At 36.4% G+C, this 20,483-nt stretch overlaps 1 protein-coding gene across 4 annotated transcripts in view; it reads right to left on the reverse strand.

The window, feature by feature from the left end:
• Positions 1 to 20,483, reverse strand: part of LOC149558067 (P-loop containing nucleoside triphosphate hydrolases superfamily protein) — a 259,235-nt gene that overhangs the window by 213,666 nt on the left and 25,086 nt on the right. For all 4 annotated transcript variants that reach the window (XM_089832470.1, XM_089832471.1, XM_089832473.1 and 1 more), the window contains exons 3-4: positions 12,446 to 12,559; positions 12,208 to 12,336 (exon numbers count right to left, since the gene is read on the reverse strand). In XM_089832470.1, coding sequence (XP_089688596.1) covers positions 12,208 to 12,336; positions 12,446 to 12,559 — 243 coding nt within the window. The remainder of the gene's footprint in view (positions 1 to 12,207; positions 12,337 to 12,445; positions 12,560 to 20,483) is intronic.

Raw genomic sequence — 20,483 nt, forward strand, 5'->3', positions numbered from 1 at the left:
ATCTGTAATTCCCTAAGTACATAGAGAGAAAACCTTTGTTTTATTAATTAGCACCATAGTTTAACAAAACGCCCAAATATCACAGAGATCACGATATCTTGCGAAACATTCAAGACAAAGAGTATATTGCTAGAAAATTAGGCGCCAAGTTAAAGTAAAATATTGCCGCATTATATACTTGGAAAAAAAGTGGAACAATGAAAATGTTGGCAAAAATATCACTGAAAAGTCTAACTTTAATTGAGTCAATGCAAAAGTTTTAGGGTTCGTTTGCTTTATTATTAGAAATTTAGAATCGTTGATGCAATTGGAGTTTATTAGCTCAAGCCTCACAATGTGATTGGACTTTATTTACTGTTAACACGATTGGACTTTATTAACTCTTCCAAGGACATTGACAGCATTTGGAGATTGGATATGGGACATTGACAACATCTGGAGTCTGGACACAAACATTGATGACACTTGCAGCCTAGAATAGTCAACCGCAAATTCTCTGGAGTCTAAACGCTCATTGCATAGTCCGACTTTGAAATTCTACATGCCTGACTTACAAATTTTTTCGTATTCCACAATGACAGAATCTACTTTGCAGCCGCAGGTGACAGGTATTTACATTTGGAAATTTTAATATGTATTTTAGTATGTTTGTCAAATGTTGATAAAATGTATTTTTTGTGGTTAATATATAATTATTATTAATTATAAATACTAAATATTAAAAACAGTAGTGTAAAGTTGTAAACTACTAAGTTTTACATAGATGCAACATAAAACATTAAATTTAAATTTAAATAACGATATTTATAAATATGTGAAAAAAGAGAAATTATTAATACTGCTATTTATAAAAACTTAATACTGATATAGAATTATTAATAATTTAATACTATTATATATTATTGTTATTTTCATTTTTCAAACTATAAAATTATAACTATATAACACCATTTGCCATTTTATTGTGTTTTAATTTTTAAGTTATTGACAGATTTATAAAATATTAAAATTAAATAAATTGGCACCTAATATATTTTAATAGATTTATGATTTATCACTACTAAATAGACCTCATTTCACTCTTTATTTTGTTTATAGACTCACTCCAGTTTATTTTGTTAATCTCTGCATTTTAGGAAATGCACCTGATTTGTGCTTTCTAGTCTCATTATTTACAAAGCTCAATATTAGTCACACCCATATTCATAACAGTTCGATTAGAAATCATTTAATTTTATATATTCATATTGTTTTAGAAATTGTTACAAATTATGTTTGATCTCAAACTTATCTAATATTTGATTGTTAATTCTTAATACTTGCAGAGTGGAATTGCGAGTGTGAGTAACAGTACCTATAGAAATAGGCTGACTAATGGAGGCAGATTGAATGACCCTTTATGGAAACATGGTATCCTAGCAACAAACAAACAAGATGTTCGATGTATCCATTGCCTTCAATGCATGACCTCAGGCATAAACTGATTGAAATATCATGTTGCAAAGATTCCAAGCAATGATATTACACCTTGTGACAACTGTCCAAAAAAGGTTACAAGAGAGGCTTTGACAAGCCTTCAAAAATATGCACAAAATAAGGCAGCAAGAAAGAGGACATTCAAGGCCATGGCAGCCCTAATGGTGACATTTAGTTCTTTAGGATCACAAACGGGTAGAGAGAGGTCTTGTATTCGGCCTCGGATGTGAGGATCAAGAAGTGTGAGTGGGTCTTTAGTAGACTTTTGGGTTCCACGTAACACTCTTGGAGCTCAACCTAGCTTGTTAGGCATTGCATGGAAAAAAGAGATGCATGAGAAGACAAAGGTGGAAATTACAAGATTTTGGATCTGCAATGATATTCCCTTCAATGCTTTTGTAGTCCATATTCGGATGAAGTGGTAACTTCAATTTCTTTGTCTGGTAAGGGGTTCAAGCCCCCAACCCCTTATGAGGTGAGTGGATTGTTGTTACATAGTGAGGTAAGAAACATTCATCAGCTTGCGGAAGACAAAAGAAAAGTTTGGGAACATAAAGGTTGCACTATTATATCAGAAGGGTGGACAAATGGAAGGAATGGGATGCTGATCAACTTTATAGTTGTTTCAAGGTGACTGTACTTCTAAAATCAGTTGATGCCTCTGATCAACTAAAAAATGCTGAAAAATTGTGCAACATATTGGATGAGGTGGTAATCGAAGTGGGAGTGGCTAATCTCATCCAAATTGTGGTTGATAATGTAACTGCCTATGTGGCAACCAGTAGACATCTGATGCAGAGACATCCCACATTATTTTGAAGCCTTTATGTTGCCCATTGTCGTGACTTCCTTCTTGAGTATCTAGGGAAACTGAGTTGGGTGGAGAAGGTGGTTGAATATGGAAGGAATATTGCAAAGTACATTTACAACCATTCAAGGGTCTTGAGTCTTATGAGAGAGCACACGTGTGGTAAGGATCTTGTATGAGCAGGGGTCACACGCTTTGCTACTAATTTTCTAAACTTGCAAAGCATATCTAAGACATTGTTAGACCAAAGGCGCATGTTTCTAGATAACAAATGGTTAGACAGTACTTATGTCATGAAGCCTAAAGTAGAGAAGATTGTGAGGATTGTGTTTGATGCTAGCTTTGAAAAGTTAATGGAGGAGATCCTCAAAGTAAGTTTTCAAGTCTTCATTGATGATTTAGTATTTAACTTTGAAATATTTTCATTGGTTTATTTTTTAATTTTTTTTATGTCCAGCTGTCAAAACCATTTGTGAAGGTTCTAGGAATTGTGGATGGGACTAAAAACCGCATGGGGTTTCTCTATGAGGCTATGGATAGGGCCAAAGAGGCCATTTAGCACTTATATAGGTCAAATGAGACCAAATATAGACCCATATGGAACATCATTGATCATAGGTGGAATTGACAACTCCACCAACATATTCATGCAGCTGCCTACTACTTGAACCCCAAGTTCTATTTCTCCAACACTTTTATAATAGATGCAGAAGTTCATATTGGGTTAGACAAATGTATTCAAAGATTGCTTGCTAAAATGGATCTCTGAGACCTCATACATGATGAGTTACAAAGCTGCAAGAGGGAAGAGGGGCCATTGTTTTCTTCTCCTGATTGCAAACATAGGAGATACACCTTGCAGCAAGGTTTAAAAGAGCATGTGCTTAGTTTTATCATACCATTTATTTCTCTCATGAAGTTTATTGGAAGTTTTACCACATCATAAATGATTTTTTAATCCTTCCATGAAGTATAGTGGAAGTTTTACCACACAAAGCCTAATCTTCAACAACTTGCCATCTGAATTTTATCGTAGCATTGAAGTGCTTCAGGCTGCAAGAGAAATTGGAGTACTTTTCAGAACATAAAAAGAAACGTAATAGGTTGACTTAAAAGTGTTTGAATGACTTGGTTTATGTGAAGTACAACCTTCTCTTGCACAAGAAGAAGGTGAAAGGGAAAGCTTCATATGAAGCACTCGACTTGGATGACATTGATCCATATTCAGGAGATTGGATTGCTCCTCCTGTTGGTGAGGATGCAGATGTGGATGTGGGTGATCCTTTATTGACAGATGAGCAGCTAGTTGAGTTTGAGATAGAGGCAGATGACTAGGATGCGGATGTGGTAGCACGTGAAGAGGAACATGAGCTTGGTCATCCATCAGAGGCTTATGTCGAGCGTGAGGCACCTATTAGGGCACCTATTGAGAAAGTTGCTAGTGCCACAACAACTACTTCAACACCACCTACCCAACAACGGTGATCTCTTTTGAGTTTTACTCATAGACACAATTTATGATTGCTACTTTTAGTTTCATTGATATTGAGACTTGAACTTAATATGTATTCAGAAGTTGTAGTTTCATGGAATTCAACTTCTATATGTATTGAACTTATTTATATTCAGATGTTGTACATGCTTTTTGGTTTATGATTCTAGTACTATGTTAATCTACTAAGTTTTAGTTGTTATGAACTACTGTTTAACTCAAAACTTTGATTGATATATGGTGGATATCATGCGTTTTTAAGAATATTTTAAGAAATTGTATATTTTCAAATGTTCAATAAAAGTGCCAATTTATTGCCGAGCTTTTCACCGATTTTTCGCTGATTCTGAGATTTTTTTAAAAATTGGGTCGGCTGAGATATTGCCAATACTGAATTTTTAAACTATGATTATCACAAATAATTAAGTTAGTAATTGAACTCAATACTATCAAATTAAATATATATATAATTATTTTTATCGATAATAGATTAAAGCCGTAGAAATTTTTATTATAATTTCAACAATTTACATCAATTTCCGTTTAAACAAGCACTTGTAGGAAAGAATGGAGAAGAAAACCTCCAGTCTTGCCCGAGACATTGGTCCTATACAATTTACCAAATTAAAAGGGGCATCCCCTAGTATTTTATTTATTACAGTCTTGCGGATTAAGATTTTGATTGGAGTGACTTACATACAGTTGTTCTTTAATGGTACTGGTAGAGTTATGAGAGCATTCCTTCCTTCACTTTCTTTGATTCTAGGCTGCTCCATATTCTTCCTTATATCTCTATCATTGTTTTGATGGTACTTACTGGAATAATTCTTATTGATCTCCCTCTTCCCTTTTCATTTTGCAAGCTAATAATCATTCAATACTCAAAAGAAATATGTTAGATAAATGTACTATAATAATAACCCATGATAGTTTTCTAGTGTCTATCCCTATGGAATTTGAGATTTATACAAGAGGCCATGAGATATACATACAAATTAAATACATTCATACCAAGAAAGATTCTTTAGAAATTATGAGTTAGATTTCCTGAAAAAAACTCAACTTAATAAATAACCGATCTATCCTAATAGTCCTCAAAAAAGTTGTATACTTCAAAAAAGAGGGGGGAACGACAAAATCTGAAATCATTTCTAAAATTTAATGGAATCCCTCAAGGAATTGAACAGCCTCATGATTTTTGTCTTCCTTATATCCAAACGACAGCCCTGATTTCGATTGATAGTTATTTAATCTGTTGTAAACCAACTTGAATTCTAGGCTCCCTTTGTTCATGGAAATGACAAGCTTTTACTGGTTGAGATTGCTATTGATGAGAATTAGTAATTGCAGAACTTCAAACATGAACACTATGATAAATTTAAAGGGATCGGTTCCCCAAATGGCCTTTGATGACCCCATCTCTAGCCCGCATCTCTTTGTTGTTCTCCTAAATACTCATTTTTTGATCTTAAGGGTTGTATACCAAATTTTGGGCAAAGAATTTGTTAACAATTCTGAGTAGTATAGAGTTCCTAGGGATACTCCTTCAATGTTCATAGCCATGGGAAAGCCAAATCCAACAAGTTCAGTCTGAATATTGCAAACGACTCTTTAAGAGAGTCTCTAGGGAATATTGATAAGGTTTTTGCCATTATTCAGAATGGTATGTATATATGTCGATCTTGTCATTATGATTTACCCTCAGATAGTCAACAACTCATTCCCCTCTATCACTGGTATCGACATATGACACTACAGACTTGTAAAGAGGCTCCCTATAGTGAGAAGGAATGTTACTTTCCTATTGATATATTTTCATGTCCAACCCGCATCTACACTCAATTGGATGGATGAGTACATAAAGGAAGATCATTTGGATGCATCAGAGACTAATCAACTCTTGACCCCTGATTTACTGGAGCTTCCTATATTAGAGCCTGAAGAATCTACAGAAGATGAGGAACCTCAGTCTCCTCTCTTGATGCTAGAGAATGATGAGGTTCTTTGAATCCATACTATTTAAAGGATAATACGATTTAGTATTAGTCTGTTGGGTTAAACTAAATATGAAGTATTAGTAGTGATTGATTTTTAAAAATAGGAGTTGGCATTCTCTTTAAGGTTTCTTGTTTAGTGAGTAACTATATATTACCATTCATGGTGAATTTCTATGAAATGTTTGATACAATCTGGGTAAACATTAATATATAAATCTTCAAATAAGTTACCAGATTCAAAGCTCCTTTTCTAATTGCTCTAATCTTCTAATTTTATGAGCTTAACTATAATTGGATTTGATAGGCCTGTATTCATAAGATTTTATTTTATTTCTGTTTTTAATTCCTTTTTGTCACCTGTGAGGAATTTACTAATGTATAGTTCTTTCTGTCAAATTTTACATGATGAACTTTCTTATTATTAAGATTCCAACTAGTGTACTTCTTAATCTAAGTGTGTGCTATACCCTTTTTAGCATGGTTTCCCTTTATCTGAATTTAATCCTTAATTTGAAAGAAGATCGGATCTGTTGTTGCTTCTAAACTGTTATGATTTCTTTGATGGGAATTTCCATTTGTTTTAAGAAATACTTTAAATCCAACTATATTTAAGCTTATTCCAAATCAACATTCATACAGCTTTCTATCTACTTTGCCGTGGGAAATTGTCATTAAGTTGAAAATCTTTGAAGGATAGAAAACAAAGCAAGACTTGAAGAGTTTTCTTAAATGAAACAATTCAAACCATGAAGACATAATACATACAAAATTTCATATATAACGTTTATATTTACATACCAAAATGTACATTTTGTGTATACTTGGGTTATAACCATGTAAGCTCAATTAACCAGACGCTATTCCACATAGGTCGAAAATGTACAGATCTAAACCGGCTACACAAAACCCTAGCCCTACTATAGGAAAACAGGGGAAGAGCAACAATTACATAGCATTATCCGAAAAAAAGGCCTCCAGAGAAGATATACCACTGAAGATCTATAGGTGGCCTGAAATGGAAAAAGAACTACTAACCTGTAGTGAAGCCGCAAAAAGACATACTGACAAAGATGGACACTATAAAGACTAACCATATCTAAATGTTGTATAATAAAAGCATGGCTTGATCAAAATAAAACCAGAGGATTACCCTTTTGTCATTTTGGAACTAGCAGGTCCTCTTTTTGTAAATACCACTCCATGCGAGTTTTCGTAGCCACCAAGAGGAACATCCAATTACGAGTAATTTGATAAAATCTCTGCATAAAATTTCTCTTGCTCTTAATAATCAGGATTGGGAAGACTTGGACCGGTTCTTCTTCTACTCCATACTCACTGCTCCTCAGGACACACAAGTCCTCATCTATGTTGTCCAGAACTAGGTCAAGTTTCTTAATGATAGGGACTTTCAAGACTGCTCTACAGAAGTCCCTAATAGCGACCTTGTCCCTGTCAAAATACATGAGGGTCACCACAAACATGGCCACAATGTCTATGTTATGCTTTTGTCAATCCATTATCTCAGAAAATTCCTGAACTACAATGACCCTAATGGCCCTATGAATCGAGCAATTCTTGGATTTTACCATCTTACTGATCCTAAGGTCCAAAACTTCTCCCCAGAACCCCATTTCCCTATTGCCTACGATCATTCTGATTGAGGTATCCATGGCTACCACAATAACAACCTATGGAGTCTATAGGAGACTACGGAGTGCAACCTATTAAATTTCACACTTTAACACTGAACCAGGAAAATGCCTCAATATTGGCTCGCCTGTAGTCTTTGAATAGTAAGGTCGAAATAATTAAATGTTAATGCTCTATCCAAGGCCATGTACTTTTGATTTTTTGAATCCTTTGCACTTTGTGTAACGAGCAAAAGCAGCCTTGATTTAATCCTTCTCCTGATGTGAATGCGATGCACTATCAACCTCATAATTTCCAGCCTAGCTTATAGTACAAGTATTCAATTGAAGGTGATCTACTCGCATGTGTAATGATGCTATTGAATTTAAATATGCCTAGAGATTGGGTTTGCTCGTACCAAGAAGATTGTGGTGATTGGAAAATAGGGATGAGTAATATAAAGTTCTATTTTTATTAATTTATATAGAATATGGCGTATGATCATTTGCTATGCGTATGATTAGAGTTCTGGTTTGGTTGTAAGCTAGAGATTAGTATATATTAAACTCTGGTTACTGCATAAATTGAGATGTTTCAGAGATTGTTAGCTTAGATTCTATGATAATTTGTAGACTTTAATATTAGTTAGACTCCATTTTTCATTATTTACATCCGTCTAAATACTAGACTTTATATTGATCAAGGGATACTACTTCTTCAAGGTCGCAATTTTTACCATCAACTCTTAGATTTGCTAACCGATCTGCCTCCTTATTTCCTTCCCAATATGATGCAGCAGCATTCTGGGCTTGCTTGCAATCCTGAATGATTGGAGGGAATTTGGCATGAAGTTGTGGACTCAGTCAAAGAAGGAAGTGTGACTTGGTCATTGAAGGGAGCTCAGTAGATACTAGGAGGTCAGCATACTCTATCGAGCTCAGTGTACACCGGGAGCTCGATGTACACTAGGAGCTCAGCATACACTGTGGTGCTCGACATACACTGGATGCTCGACAATGCTTGGGAATTTACTGATGCTCGGCTTGGTCTTTCTAGTGCTCGGCTTGGTCTTGGTTCCTATAGGTGCCGAGTTCTCTGTGAACCGACTTCGAGTATTTAATTTCAGTCGTATCCAGCTTGTGGTTCAACATATATTTAATGTAAGAGATTTAATTTTATTTGTAATGAACTGGGCCGACTTGTCGCTTAGTTGGGTATAAGTAGGGGTTTTTGTGGAGTCTTTAGGCATGACCATCCAGCCTAGAGAAGAGGATGAAGGGTAGATGCAAACTTTGAAAAGCGAGTAGTTGTGGTTTGAGAACTGGAAGAATGCTTAGCAGACCTGAGGGTACAAGTGTGGATTCTTCTTGGTGTTCTTATCCAATTGTGGATCTGGACAAGTTGGGATTGGGTTTGTAAGTTGGATCTTGTGGGATCTTACAAAACCGATATTGTAATTGTTATTTGTATTTGGCCCTAACCTAGAAGGCCTTACAGCTGGGCATATTGCATGTAATCAATTATTTTATGAATAAAGAGTTGTGATTTGGTATAAGATCTGGCATTATTGTTGCTTGTTGTTGTGTTTCTACTATGTGGTTATTTGATGGGGGTTTGGACATCTCCTTTGGAGATTCTTCTGCCTTGCACTGCATTAGGTGGTATCAAAGCTAACTTGTTCTCGAGTGTGTGAGCCAATCGCCGGAGTTGAGGCAGTTTGCACAAGGATCTTGGTTTGAGAAGGTTGATCTTGTGGAGTTGATTGATCTTCTGATTTGGTGGATTTATTGCTTTTGGTTTGCGAAAATTTTGGAAGATGCCTAAAGAAGATTGGACCCTAGAGAAATTGATGATCTTTGGAAGATGCCTAAAAAAGATTGGACCCTAGAGAAATTGATGATCTAAGTGATGCTATGGAGGAAGGGATCTCAGAGAACATTAGAGCGGAATTCAAATCTGAGATTGCATTGATGAAGAGTGACATGATTGTTGAAATTGTGAGTGTTTCAGGTGGTGTACCTAGGCATGTGGGTATTGAAGATGGTTATGAGGAAGTTGTTGAAGACTTTGAAGTTACTGGATCTGGTAGTGAGGACAAAACTGATCGTGTGGAGAGACCTATTGGAACTAGGGCTGGTCAGTTTGCTAGGCTTGGATCTCAATTAAAGCTAAAGCATAAGATGGAGGTTTCTAATTTCTCAAGTACTTTTACTCTTGAAGACTTGATCAATTGGATTAATGATTTGGAAGACTACTTTGAGCTTGAGGATATTGAGGATTCGTTTAGAGTAAGGTTGGCACAAACTAAGTGTTGGAATATTCAAATATGGAAAGAATACTGATGAGAGGGGGGGCGGGGGGGGGTGAATCACAAGTATTATACTTTATACAATAAAACTTTTATCTGAAAGTAAATTGCATGCATGTAAATACATCATGAAAATATGAAACTAAAACATGCATCAACAACACATAACACTGGAATTTGGTAACCCAGCAACCCTCCAGAAATAAGAAGGTAAAACTGGGGTGGGGATGATACCCACAAAAATTCACTGCAGTAATATGGTTCAACCACTTCTGATGGTCTGCCCTGTTAAAGGCCTACCCTGTTAAAGGCTTTACACTGTGTCAATAGTGACCTGGTTAAAGGATTTACAAACACTTAACATGAAATGTCACCCTGTTAAAGGATTTAATCACCTTTTGATAAGGATCTACAAATAGCTGTTAAGCCAACCTATCTATATAGGATTTCCTTTCTAATACAATGGTAAGAGAGTATTAGGTATTATAAACCTGATAGTTTGCAATCCTTGATTGCTGAATGCAGGCACTTGTTCTGCTTTCTCTGATCTTGATCCTTTGTGATCTGATAACCCTTGTTCTGAAAATAGATTTCCTTATACACCCTTGTATATCCGCTCGCATCTCTTTACAATGAAATTTCGTCTTCCTTATAAAGACATTTGAGGATTTAGGGTTAGATATGGATCTACGATCCACATTGAATCTCATTTCCTGCTCAATACTTCCCTTTTTGCTGATTGGTTGCATGCCTTTCCAATTTTCCAATTGGCTGCATGCAGATTGCATAGGAAATGTAAAAGATTCATTCTTATCTCTGGATCATTCAAGATTTACCTTATGTTGGCTACAAAAACGGTTTACATCATAGTTTGTGCAATTACAAACTCTTATGCTGATATCCTGAGTTACTCGGCTCCTGAAGCATTACTGATGCTCGGCACATGCTATTTCCTGGATAGCTTGGCACCTAAACAAAACTATATCACTCGGCACCTTATGTTACTTGGCGCTTGAATAACTTGGCACTTGATATCACTCGTCACTTGAATAACTCGGCACTTGATATCACTCAACACTTGAATAACTCAGCACTTGATATCACTCAACACTTGATATCACTCGGCACTGTATAGTGAAAAATGGTTAAGTGTATTGACACTCAGCTGTCAAAATTATTCTTTAGACCAACACTAAGCTGAAAGGACATGCTGCTCTTTAGTGGAAGGAACTGCAAAGAGACAAAGAAGAGGAAGGTGAAATGAAGATCACTAGATGGAAATTGATGGTAACTAAGTTGAAGGCTAAGTTCATTCCTGCTTATTATGCACTAGAGTTGTTTAAGAGGTTACAAAATCTACAACAGAATGATATGACTGTGAAAGAATACCAAGGAGTTCTACAACTTGACTATTCATTCTGGGCATAGAGAATTGTCAAAGGAGAAGGTAGCATGGTACATTAATGGTTTGAGATTCAATATTTAGGATGAGGTCGGTATGTTGAATATTTCTTCAATTGAGGATGCTTTGCTCTAAAGGCAGAAGATAAGTTGAAGAGGAAAGTCAAGGTAATGCTACAAGGAAGGAGAAGCAAGATAGCTCGGCAAAGGCTAAACTGAGTGCAGAAGGTGAACCAAAACCTGTTGATCAAAAGAGGGCAGGTGGAGGTGGGTTTAGCTAACGGGTAGAATTGTATCCAAAAGGGCATGTGCATCATCCAAAGGGACTATTGGATCATCATTATCATTATAAGCGTTGCACTTGGAGTTGCATATTGCATATATGAATAAAGTCTCTGTTCTGTGTTACATCTTAATCTACTGAATGTGATAAGTATCCTTTTACCTTGTATGGTAAACACTAACTATTGATACTAAGTTCCAGCCTTTGGGGAGTGAATTTAGTCTTTGTTCTTTTTGCAAACAACCAAAATCTTTTGAGCATCTATTTTTTGAATGTAAAGCAAACAACTAGAAGTGATTAGTGCATGACCTAAACATCAAAATATGAACTTCAACAATCTTGTCCCAGCATAGTAGTCATATGAATGCAAATACATTGAAGGTCAGGCAGAATATGGTGAGAGTTCCAATGAGAGCTCTACATGTCTATCAAAGACTTGATCAAGACCCATCTAATAACTAGAAGTGACCAGTGCATGACCTAAACATCAAACATGAACTTCAAGCATCTTGTCCTAACACAGAATTTTTTTTAAAGCCACTGCTGACTTAATACATAATACTAGGTTAAAATAAACTCCTTTTTAATAAATAGCCACCTAAGATAGATTGACCAGCATTACAAGGTAAGAATGACTTACTAAGCAATAATCAAATATTACCAGGTTACTACTGGTGAAATTTTTACATATCTATCCTAATATAAAGAGATTTTGGTGCTAGTGACTAATGATAAGGGGATTGAATGGATATACAACACAGGAATCATATTACAAAAATACCATACAATAGCATATGAAGAGAAAGTGCAGACCTTTAGCCAAATCTTTTGCCTATTCAGTGATCCACCATCTAGCAGAGACATGACATTGATAGAATCCTTGTTAGCCAGTCCAACATTCTTGGGATAGCTTGCTGCAAGCAAACGGGCTGCCTTTGTAACCTGTAAAAGGAATGAGTGGAGTATATCAAAGAATGTAAGAAAACGTTATAAAAATTGACTGCAAAACCAATTATCTATAGATCTAAGTCCGCAAAATCAGTAATCTTACCTGAATTCCAAGTTCCCGTGTTGGTACAACGATGAGCGCTTGCACAGCTGTTCGATGTGCATCAACAACGGCAAAAATTGCCAGCAAGTAAACAAGAGTCTTTCCAGATCCAGTCTACAGAAGCACATCGAACATCCATCAAACATTAACCTGGATCCTGTCCCAATTTTAAGCATTGATAGCTCAATCCATAGCAAACAATAGATAACACTCAAATAAGTATACACCAAATAGCAGCAAGACTCCATAATTATAGAAAACAAAATATTCATCAATATCATAGTCAATAGAACAATGAAATTGAGAAAGGATGGTAGCAAATCAAATACAATGAGCTCAGGTGATAAAATCATCAAGGCATTCATAGTAAATTGCTATGAACAAATTCCCAAGCAACAAGTTACAAGACTAAATGTATAAATGTTAAACATTGAAGGAATAAACCATTGCATCCTATCCTAGGTGTCGTGTACCTAATGGATGAGACCAAATGCAACTTGGAGATACATTTAACCAAAGACATCCCTATGAGGAAAATTAACCAATTAAAAAATAGAAGAAAGGAATCCCCTAATTTTCTGAAGTCTCAAAAACATTCCTAATTTTCTACATTATTCATATTTATGAATGGGTCACAATTATAGAAATTGGAAAATTGTGTTTTTCAAGAATAGCATTAGATGGACAAGTCAAACCACCATGACCCCACTAGTACAGTCCACCAATATGCCCACCAAATGGAGGATGTGGCCTTGTTTATGGGATGAGTGGAGGAAGTCACAAGAGACCTTGACATTGGGAAGGATCCCTTGGTGGCACATGCGGTGGAGAGGTTCTCACATTCATGCAAATTGAGTGTCGCAACAAGTCTGTTGAGTGATTTACAATGAAGGGATGGCCATAGATAATAATCGAAGAGATGAGGGCGGATTGGCAGCCTCCACAACCGCAAGTTGGCAGTCGCCACAGTCAAGTCCTTTGTGCATTGCATAGCATAGAGATACATTTCAAAGAACTATTTTTATCCGTGTACTTGAAGAGTCTTGTACATTGAAAAACAAATCCAATACAGTTGAAGCAAGAATGGAAAGCTTCTTCCATGTTGGTCAAGAAGAGCAGAACACAAGCTTGCTCAAGAGCACTCTCAAGTCACTGCATGGAGAGTACACAAGTGGAACTACAAGTGTAGTTGGCCCATAAAGAATTATAGTTGATAAAGAAGATTGCCAAGGTGGTTGCTACTTGGGAGGGGTTGACAGGAGAAGTTGAGGAACTAAAGAAGACTAAGAAACAAGTGACAAAGGCAGCATACATGGTCAAGGCATCCAGGGAGCGAGAAAAGGTGGCTTACCAGTGTCTCCAAAGGCTACAGCAGCACTCCCACCTAGCCATACCAACTTGTTCTTCTATAGGGACATCTTCTCGCCCCTTTTTTAAGTCTTTCTATTTTATACACTAAGCCCCATTTAATTTTCTATTGTTCGAAGATGACTCTTTTTTCCGGGGGGGGAATGGGGGGGGCTGATGTAGACGGTAGTGTTGCAACACTTGGAAATAAACATTGTAATCAGTGAATAATTAACTGGCTATGTAATGGAAATTACTTCTAAGTGGTTGTGGGTGGTCATATTGTATACAATACACTTTGGAAATGAAAGATAATATCCTCCTGCAATTTTTGTGATTGTACTTTCCTTCTGATATTTTTTATGGTGGTGTTTTCGTACATTGTTTACTCTACATAATCAAGTTAGTCCCTTCGGGAGTAAACACCTAATAACAACCTGATTAGCTGCTTAAGTGTATATATGAGACATTCTCCACCATTATTTTAATGACTGATGATTGATATTAGCTGTATTCATTTCCTCCCTCAACAATTGACTTCAATCCTCTATTTGTATCTTTATGAGGAAAGGGTCACAAACCTTCATCCAATCGTTGCCCTTTAACAGCTTACAGTTGAACTTTAATTTAATCCTTCTTTATTTCCAACTGCTAGCGTGAAGCTAGTGTCATTATTTCCTTAAGTATTATCTGCACAGACTTATATGATATTAGTGGCACTGCAACAATTCTCCTATTCGTTAATTTAGGTGGATTATTATTGTCTAAAGCTGAGGGAAACAATCTCTAAAACCAACGGTCTCTGTCTTTTGTTAAGAACAATTCATATTGTACTTCTGAGCCATAATGCTGCTGCAGATAATGGTTTTATTGCCACAATGTAATGTTGCCATCAAAAAGCTATGGCAATGTAATGTTGCTGCGTTGATTATGATGCAGATGGTACTTGCTAGGTATCTGAGTACTTAATGGTATTCTGTTTGGGAACAGATCATTACAATTTTGCCTCCTACTTATCAATATTCTGCACCCTACTTATCAGTATTTTGCCTCTTTCAATATTATTAATTATTAATGTTAAATGAGCAATGATCTACAAATTGAATCTCCTGGGGGGGTGTATTTGCAAAAAAAATTATATATTTGCATGCACCATCACTCTGCAAATTGAATTCCTAATCAGTAATCGGTAATTAAGATGATATTAGAATTTATTGATTATATTTGGGAATATTGTCAATCTCTATTCACTTCAATCAAATGTCCTTTATTGTATGGCATTGTACCAAAATTAACACTGAAATAGTGTAGCTTCTCTCAAGTAAAGATAAATCAAATTTACAGGCTCTTCACCAAGTTTTTAACCTAGATCACAAAGAAAATATTAATACAACCAGGAAGCAATCACTCTGTTAGGTCATTCTCATATTAGATTGAGAAGATCAACAATACACATTTCATAAAAAAGACAAATAAACAAATTTTTAAAATAACAAAATAAAATGCAAGATGTCAAGAAGTGTCTAAACTGCACAGGGAAAAAAAATTGAAAAGGAAGTCTCATGAATGTTGTAGGCATAGTAAAAGTGATAAGATATTACTGTTAGCCTATTTTGTCCACCAAGTCCAAATAGCCTTTAATAGGTCAATTATGTGACATTGTTCTTGAGCTGGAGCCTTTCCAAATGATAAAATCATGGTTACCGGGAAACCCGTCTCCCCCCTAAAAGTTGCGTCTCGGAGACCAAGATGCATCTCCGAGACTTTTCACATCTCCGGAGACCTCAAAAAAGGTTGGAGACTTCATGACGAAGTCTCCTAAAGTCTCCCCGTCTCCTAATCCAAAAAGTGAAGTCTCCCCGAAGTCTCCTAGTAAAATATAAATGTAAAATATAATATTAAATAATTTTATATATTTTAGCCCTCATTTTAATGTTTTTAATACAAAAATTAAGACCACCGACAATTTAAATGATTAAATCATTTAAAATATTTTATTTAATAAATTAATAACTTTTAAAACATTAGAAACACTTTTTAAAAAATTATTTTTATTCAACAATTTAAATGATTAAATCATTTAAAATATTTTTGGAGAGTGATGATTTTTTGGAGAGCATGATAGTTGAAGACCTTCAGATGGATGATCACAACCTTGTGGAGTAGATGATAGTACCATTGACATACTAATACTAAATATATTTCTGTTTTTTGTTTATTGTACAAAGTGTTCATTTTTGTTTGCATATCGGCAATTCAGCATCAAACTACACTTTTTTGAATTTAAAATTTGAATATGTAATGATAATCTCAGCGATTATCAATCTGATATGATGGTGATCATATGCAATATTCGAAAAACAAATATTTCTATGAGATACATTATTGTGATCATGTGAGTTTTGAAATCTTTGACTCTATAGTCTATTTTAATTTTTAATGTGACATTACTATTATTATTTACTTTAGTCTTATAGTATTACTATTTTCAAATTTTTTATTTACTTTTAGTATTAGACTGTTTAAACTATAAAAAAAAATTTATAAAAAAAAAATTTGCCGTCTCCAAGTACCCCCCATCTCCTATTTGAAAAATTGTCGTACCGGTACCAGTACCAGTACCGAAGACCTCGAAGTCTCCCCGTCTCCCGGTGACCTTGGATAAAATGTTGCAGAAGAGAGAAAAGGCCAAAATACTAAGTCTTTTCATTGTTTAATCTCTATATTATGCCTATGTTGACTCAAACTCGTAAAGTACTCAGCAAGCCCAAATTTTTCAACTTGGAGAAAACTTGACGAAAACTCAGCAAGAACTCGACAACTTAGAAAGACCTAAAAATTAAAATCTCTTAAAGAAACTTTTTTTTTTGTAAAATTCAATTACATAATTTATCAAATGGAAAATTGATATCTTGAAAGAGAAAATGCGTAGTTGTAACAGCATGTGAAAAACACGTTTAAACTAGTGTTTTACATGCATTGACATTTTTACCCAGAGCTTTTTGTGTTTATAAAAACGCAAGAGTTAAACTTTGAGTACTCACCTAGAGAAAAAAAAAAAAAGAGTGCTTGGTAACTCAAGCAATACTCGGAGAGTTTACAAACTATGTTTTATTGTTTGAATTGTCCTTTTACCACTCTTTTTGAAGCTATGTTTGAGCTTAGCATTTTTTCCATATATAGTTTTGGTTTTACCATAATTGTCTGGCTTGCCAAATGCAGAAAAAGCTGTTTATGGTGCGAAGAAGCGCTACGACGAGAGAATTTTCCAACCCAACAATGATTCATTTTTGTCTGTAACAAATTTCAACACCATGGAGACTTGTTGCAGAGCAGATTAGGCATGAAATGTATCTAGAAAGACAAAAGGAAGCTTGATGTGTTTAAAGGAAACCTCCAACATCATCATCACTATAGCATGCAAATTTATGTGCATCAAAATCGTCGTGTCAAAAGGATAGGTTGTTGTTTCAGGTTTAAGAAATCCCATTCTGTTTTGAGAAGAGCTTGTAGCCATTACAAGGAATAGAAGCCTTGAATATATATGTCACGGTTTCCCTTCATGGAAAAGGCTATTGTATTGATTCATGTTTTATTGTCATGTCCCTAACATGAAGAATACCTAAAACAACATTTATCAAAAGATGGTGCTATTTATAAGACCTCGTAAAGGTTTAAGAAATCCCAATCTGTTAGCGAAGAGCTTGTAGCCATAACATGGAATAGAAGACTTGAACATCTATGTCAAAATTTCCCTTCATGCAAAAGGCTATTGTATTGATTCATGTTTTATTGTCATGTCCCCGACATGAAGAATACCTAATAAAACAACATTTATATAAGACCTCGTAATTTTCTGAGAATAGAGATGCAGGATATTAATAATGAGTCTGCATCAGAATGAGTATTTGTTCTGCACTATTAAAAGGCATTTCACACCCATGGACATCTATATGTTTTGCAATTTTTTTGACATATGGTGAAACAGTGATAGATAGTTGGATAAACCGTATACGCCTGCTAGAGGATGTTGTCAGACAAAATGGGTAATTAGGCAGTTACCGGTGCGGACACAGTTGTGTCGTTTCATTAGCATCGTATCGGATATTATAAATGTGGCTTTCACTTATGTATTTGGATCATGGGATGGAACATTTTGATGTATGGAAAGCATTTGATTAATGAATAGTATTTTACTTTGTTACGTTATTACATGTTTCTTTCCTATTCACCTACGAGCTAAACATTTGGCATCTTAGCCAGTTTGAATCCGGAGGAGTATTGAAGGCCGAGGATAAATGGGAATAACTGTACTAGATAATCAGAAAACGAATGAGGACGATGAAACAAAAATTTTGGAAGGTGAGCACGAGGCAGCCTAGAACTTTCACATCCTGTACCGTGTAAGCCCGGAAACCTTTGTATGAAGAGAAGCCGCAAAGAATGAGGTTACACCAGACAATGTGTGGGACGCTATGCACGCAAGCCCAACCACGAACAAATTTTTAGACCAACTCCCCCGTCTATTTGCACAAGCATACCTAGCATAGAAGAGACACAAGGAGGAAGTGGAACGCGAGGAATGCCATCATGAGACCCTTAAGAATTTCTTTGGGGAAAGATGCATGGCGTCGCAAAACGAAACCATGAGCTTTTGAGCCGTGGTGTCAAGAGCACTCAAGAGTCTGTAACTGTCACATGAGTCGACACATGATGTATACAGATTAAATAAATAAAAGAGTGTTATGTTTTGCTTTTATATAATGGTATATGTCAAATGCCCAATCTTTTAAACAAAAATAGGAACTTCAGGGAAGATGTTGACGAATTACAATCTGCACGGGGACATTTAATCCAAGCCGAGCAAAGGCAGCGGCTAAGACAACTTGCCGAAGATCGGACTATGGGGCAGTTGTGTGGAAGGTGCTAGAACTACCGAAGGGTGCCACAGTGAGTACGGAGCAACAAGGAGTTGCTCGAGGAAACACGGCATAGATTAACTATGCTTGAAGAGAAAAGGGAACAATTTCTTTCATCCAGTACACTACTACGAGAGGGAACCCATGAAGAAGTAGGAAACGAGGTGAGGCCAACAAAAAGACATCAAGGCACAAGAAAGTGTCGAAGGGACACTGCACAGTGGCCAGAGTAACCCGTCGGGACCAACTCCTAATAGTTCTAGGGCAAGACCTAGTGGTCATCAAAGGACAAGAAAAACAATGTCTTAAAAGCAAAAACTCCCAAAGTTCACAGGCAACAGGAAGGAAAAACCTGTATGGCATTGTCATACATGCGAAACCATATGGACTACCAACTCCGTCACCGACGCTGACAAGTAGTTGAACTAGTTTCCAGCCAACCTACGGGGAGTGACCATGGATTGGTTCTCTGACATGGAGAAGGCAAAGATCTCCACTTGGGATAATCTAAAGAAAGAATTTCAAGCAGAATTCTGATTGCTATGGGACGACAAGAAGGTTGTTGTGGAGATCTACAACTATAAACAAGGAAAGGACACCATTCGAGCCTATAATCGAAGGCTCAAAGATCTTCTTAGCCGGATGGGTACTCAACCTGCGGATGAACTAAAGAAATGTTGGTTTGTTGAAGGACTCCACAGGGCATTGAGAAGGAAAATGAAGATAGTCCCACCTACATCATATACAGATGCCTATGACTGTGCCTTGAACTTAGAAAGTGAGGGCAAGACGGAAAAGAAAAAGAAGAAGAAAAGTAAATCCTCATCCTCCTCTGAGAGTATGAGTCCTTTAATGAGAAAAGTAGTGCAGACAGCGAGGAGAAACCAAGCAAGAAAGTACAGGCCCTCCAAAAGGACTTGGAGCAGATGAGGAAGGAGTTTAAGTCCATGAAGGGAGTCATTGGTCACATTAAGGAAGGAGAAATATGGTGTACGGATTGAAAAGAGAAAAGTCACCCGAAGCAAGCGTGCCCTAAAAAGGCAATGTGCAATATCTGTCAGATCTTAGGTTATTCTACGAAGGAGTGCCCGTTCAACATGAAGACACGAAGTCAATAGATATTGTTCACACAGGAACAACCATCCACCTTTGGCAATAATAATGAGACCCACGGCAACAACAATGCCACATCCGACAACTATATAAACAACTATTGAGGAGGACAGCGTGGCAATGACAACAGGAATCGGATATAGTATGATTCCAAGGGAAGGCCCATAATCCAATGTCAGGCATGCAACCAATGGGGCCACTTTGACAGAGAGTGTCTAAAGAACGACACTCCTCAAAAATGATGTCGATGTTGTGGTCCAGGGGGCCACGAAGACGCCAACTGCCCAAAACAAGTAAACATTGATGAGGAGAAAGTCCTTGTTATCACCCGCAACCAGGCCAACCAGGCAACCTATCCTGACCCCCACACAAAAGAGTAGAGACTACGGGAAGCACAAGAAGACGTAGAAAGGGCAATAAAGGCTAAAAAAGATAAGAAAGATACTATTCCTGGAAGATCGGAGGGGGATAACAACTTGGTGAATCAGATGTTGCAAATGGAGGTGCCTATTAGACTTCAAGACCTATTACAAATGATACCACAACTAAGGACAACATTATTGAATGCCCATGCAAACTCATCGCAGACAAAGAAACAGCCAGAGGGTCAGCCACAAATCCCATGTTGCTGACAGTAAGCAACGAACGTCACCTAGCGG

This window comes from Cupressus sempervirens, chromosome 5 (assembly GCF_028749045.1).
Source record: "Cupressus sempervirens isolate cs-2001-9-10 chromosome 5, ASM2874904v1, whole genome shotgun sequence".
NCBI classification, from domain to species: Eukaryota; Viridiplantae; Streptophyta; class Pinopsida; order Cupressales; family Cupressaceae; genus Cupressus; species Cupressus sempervirens.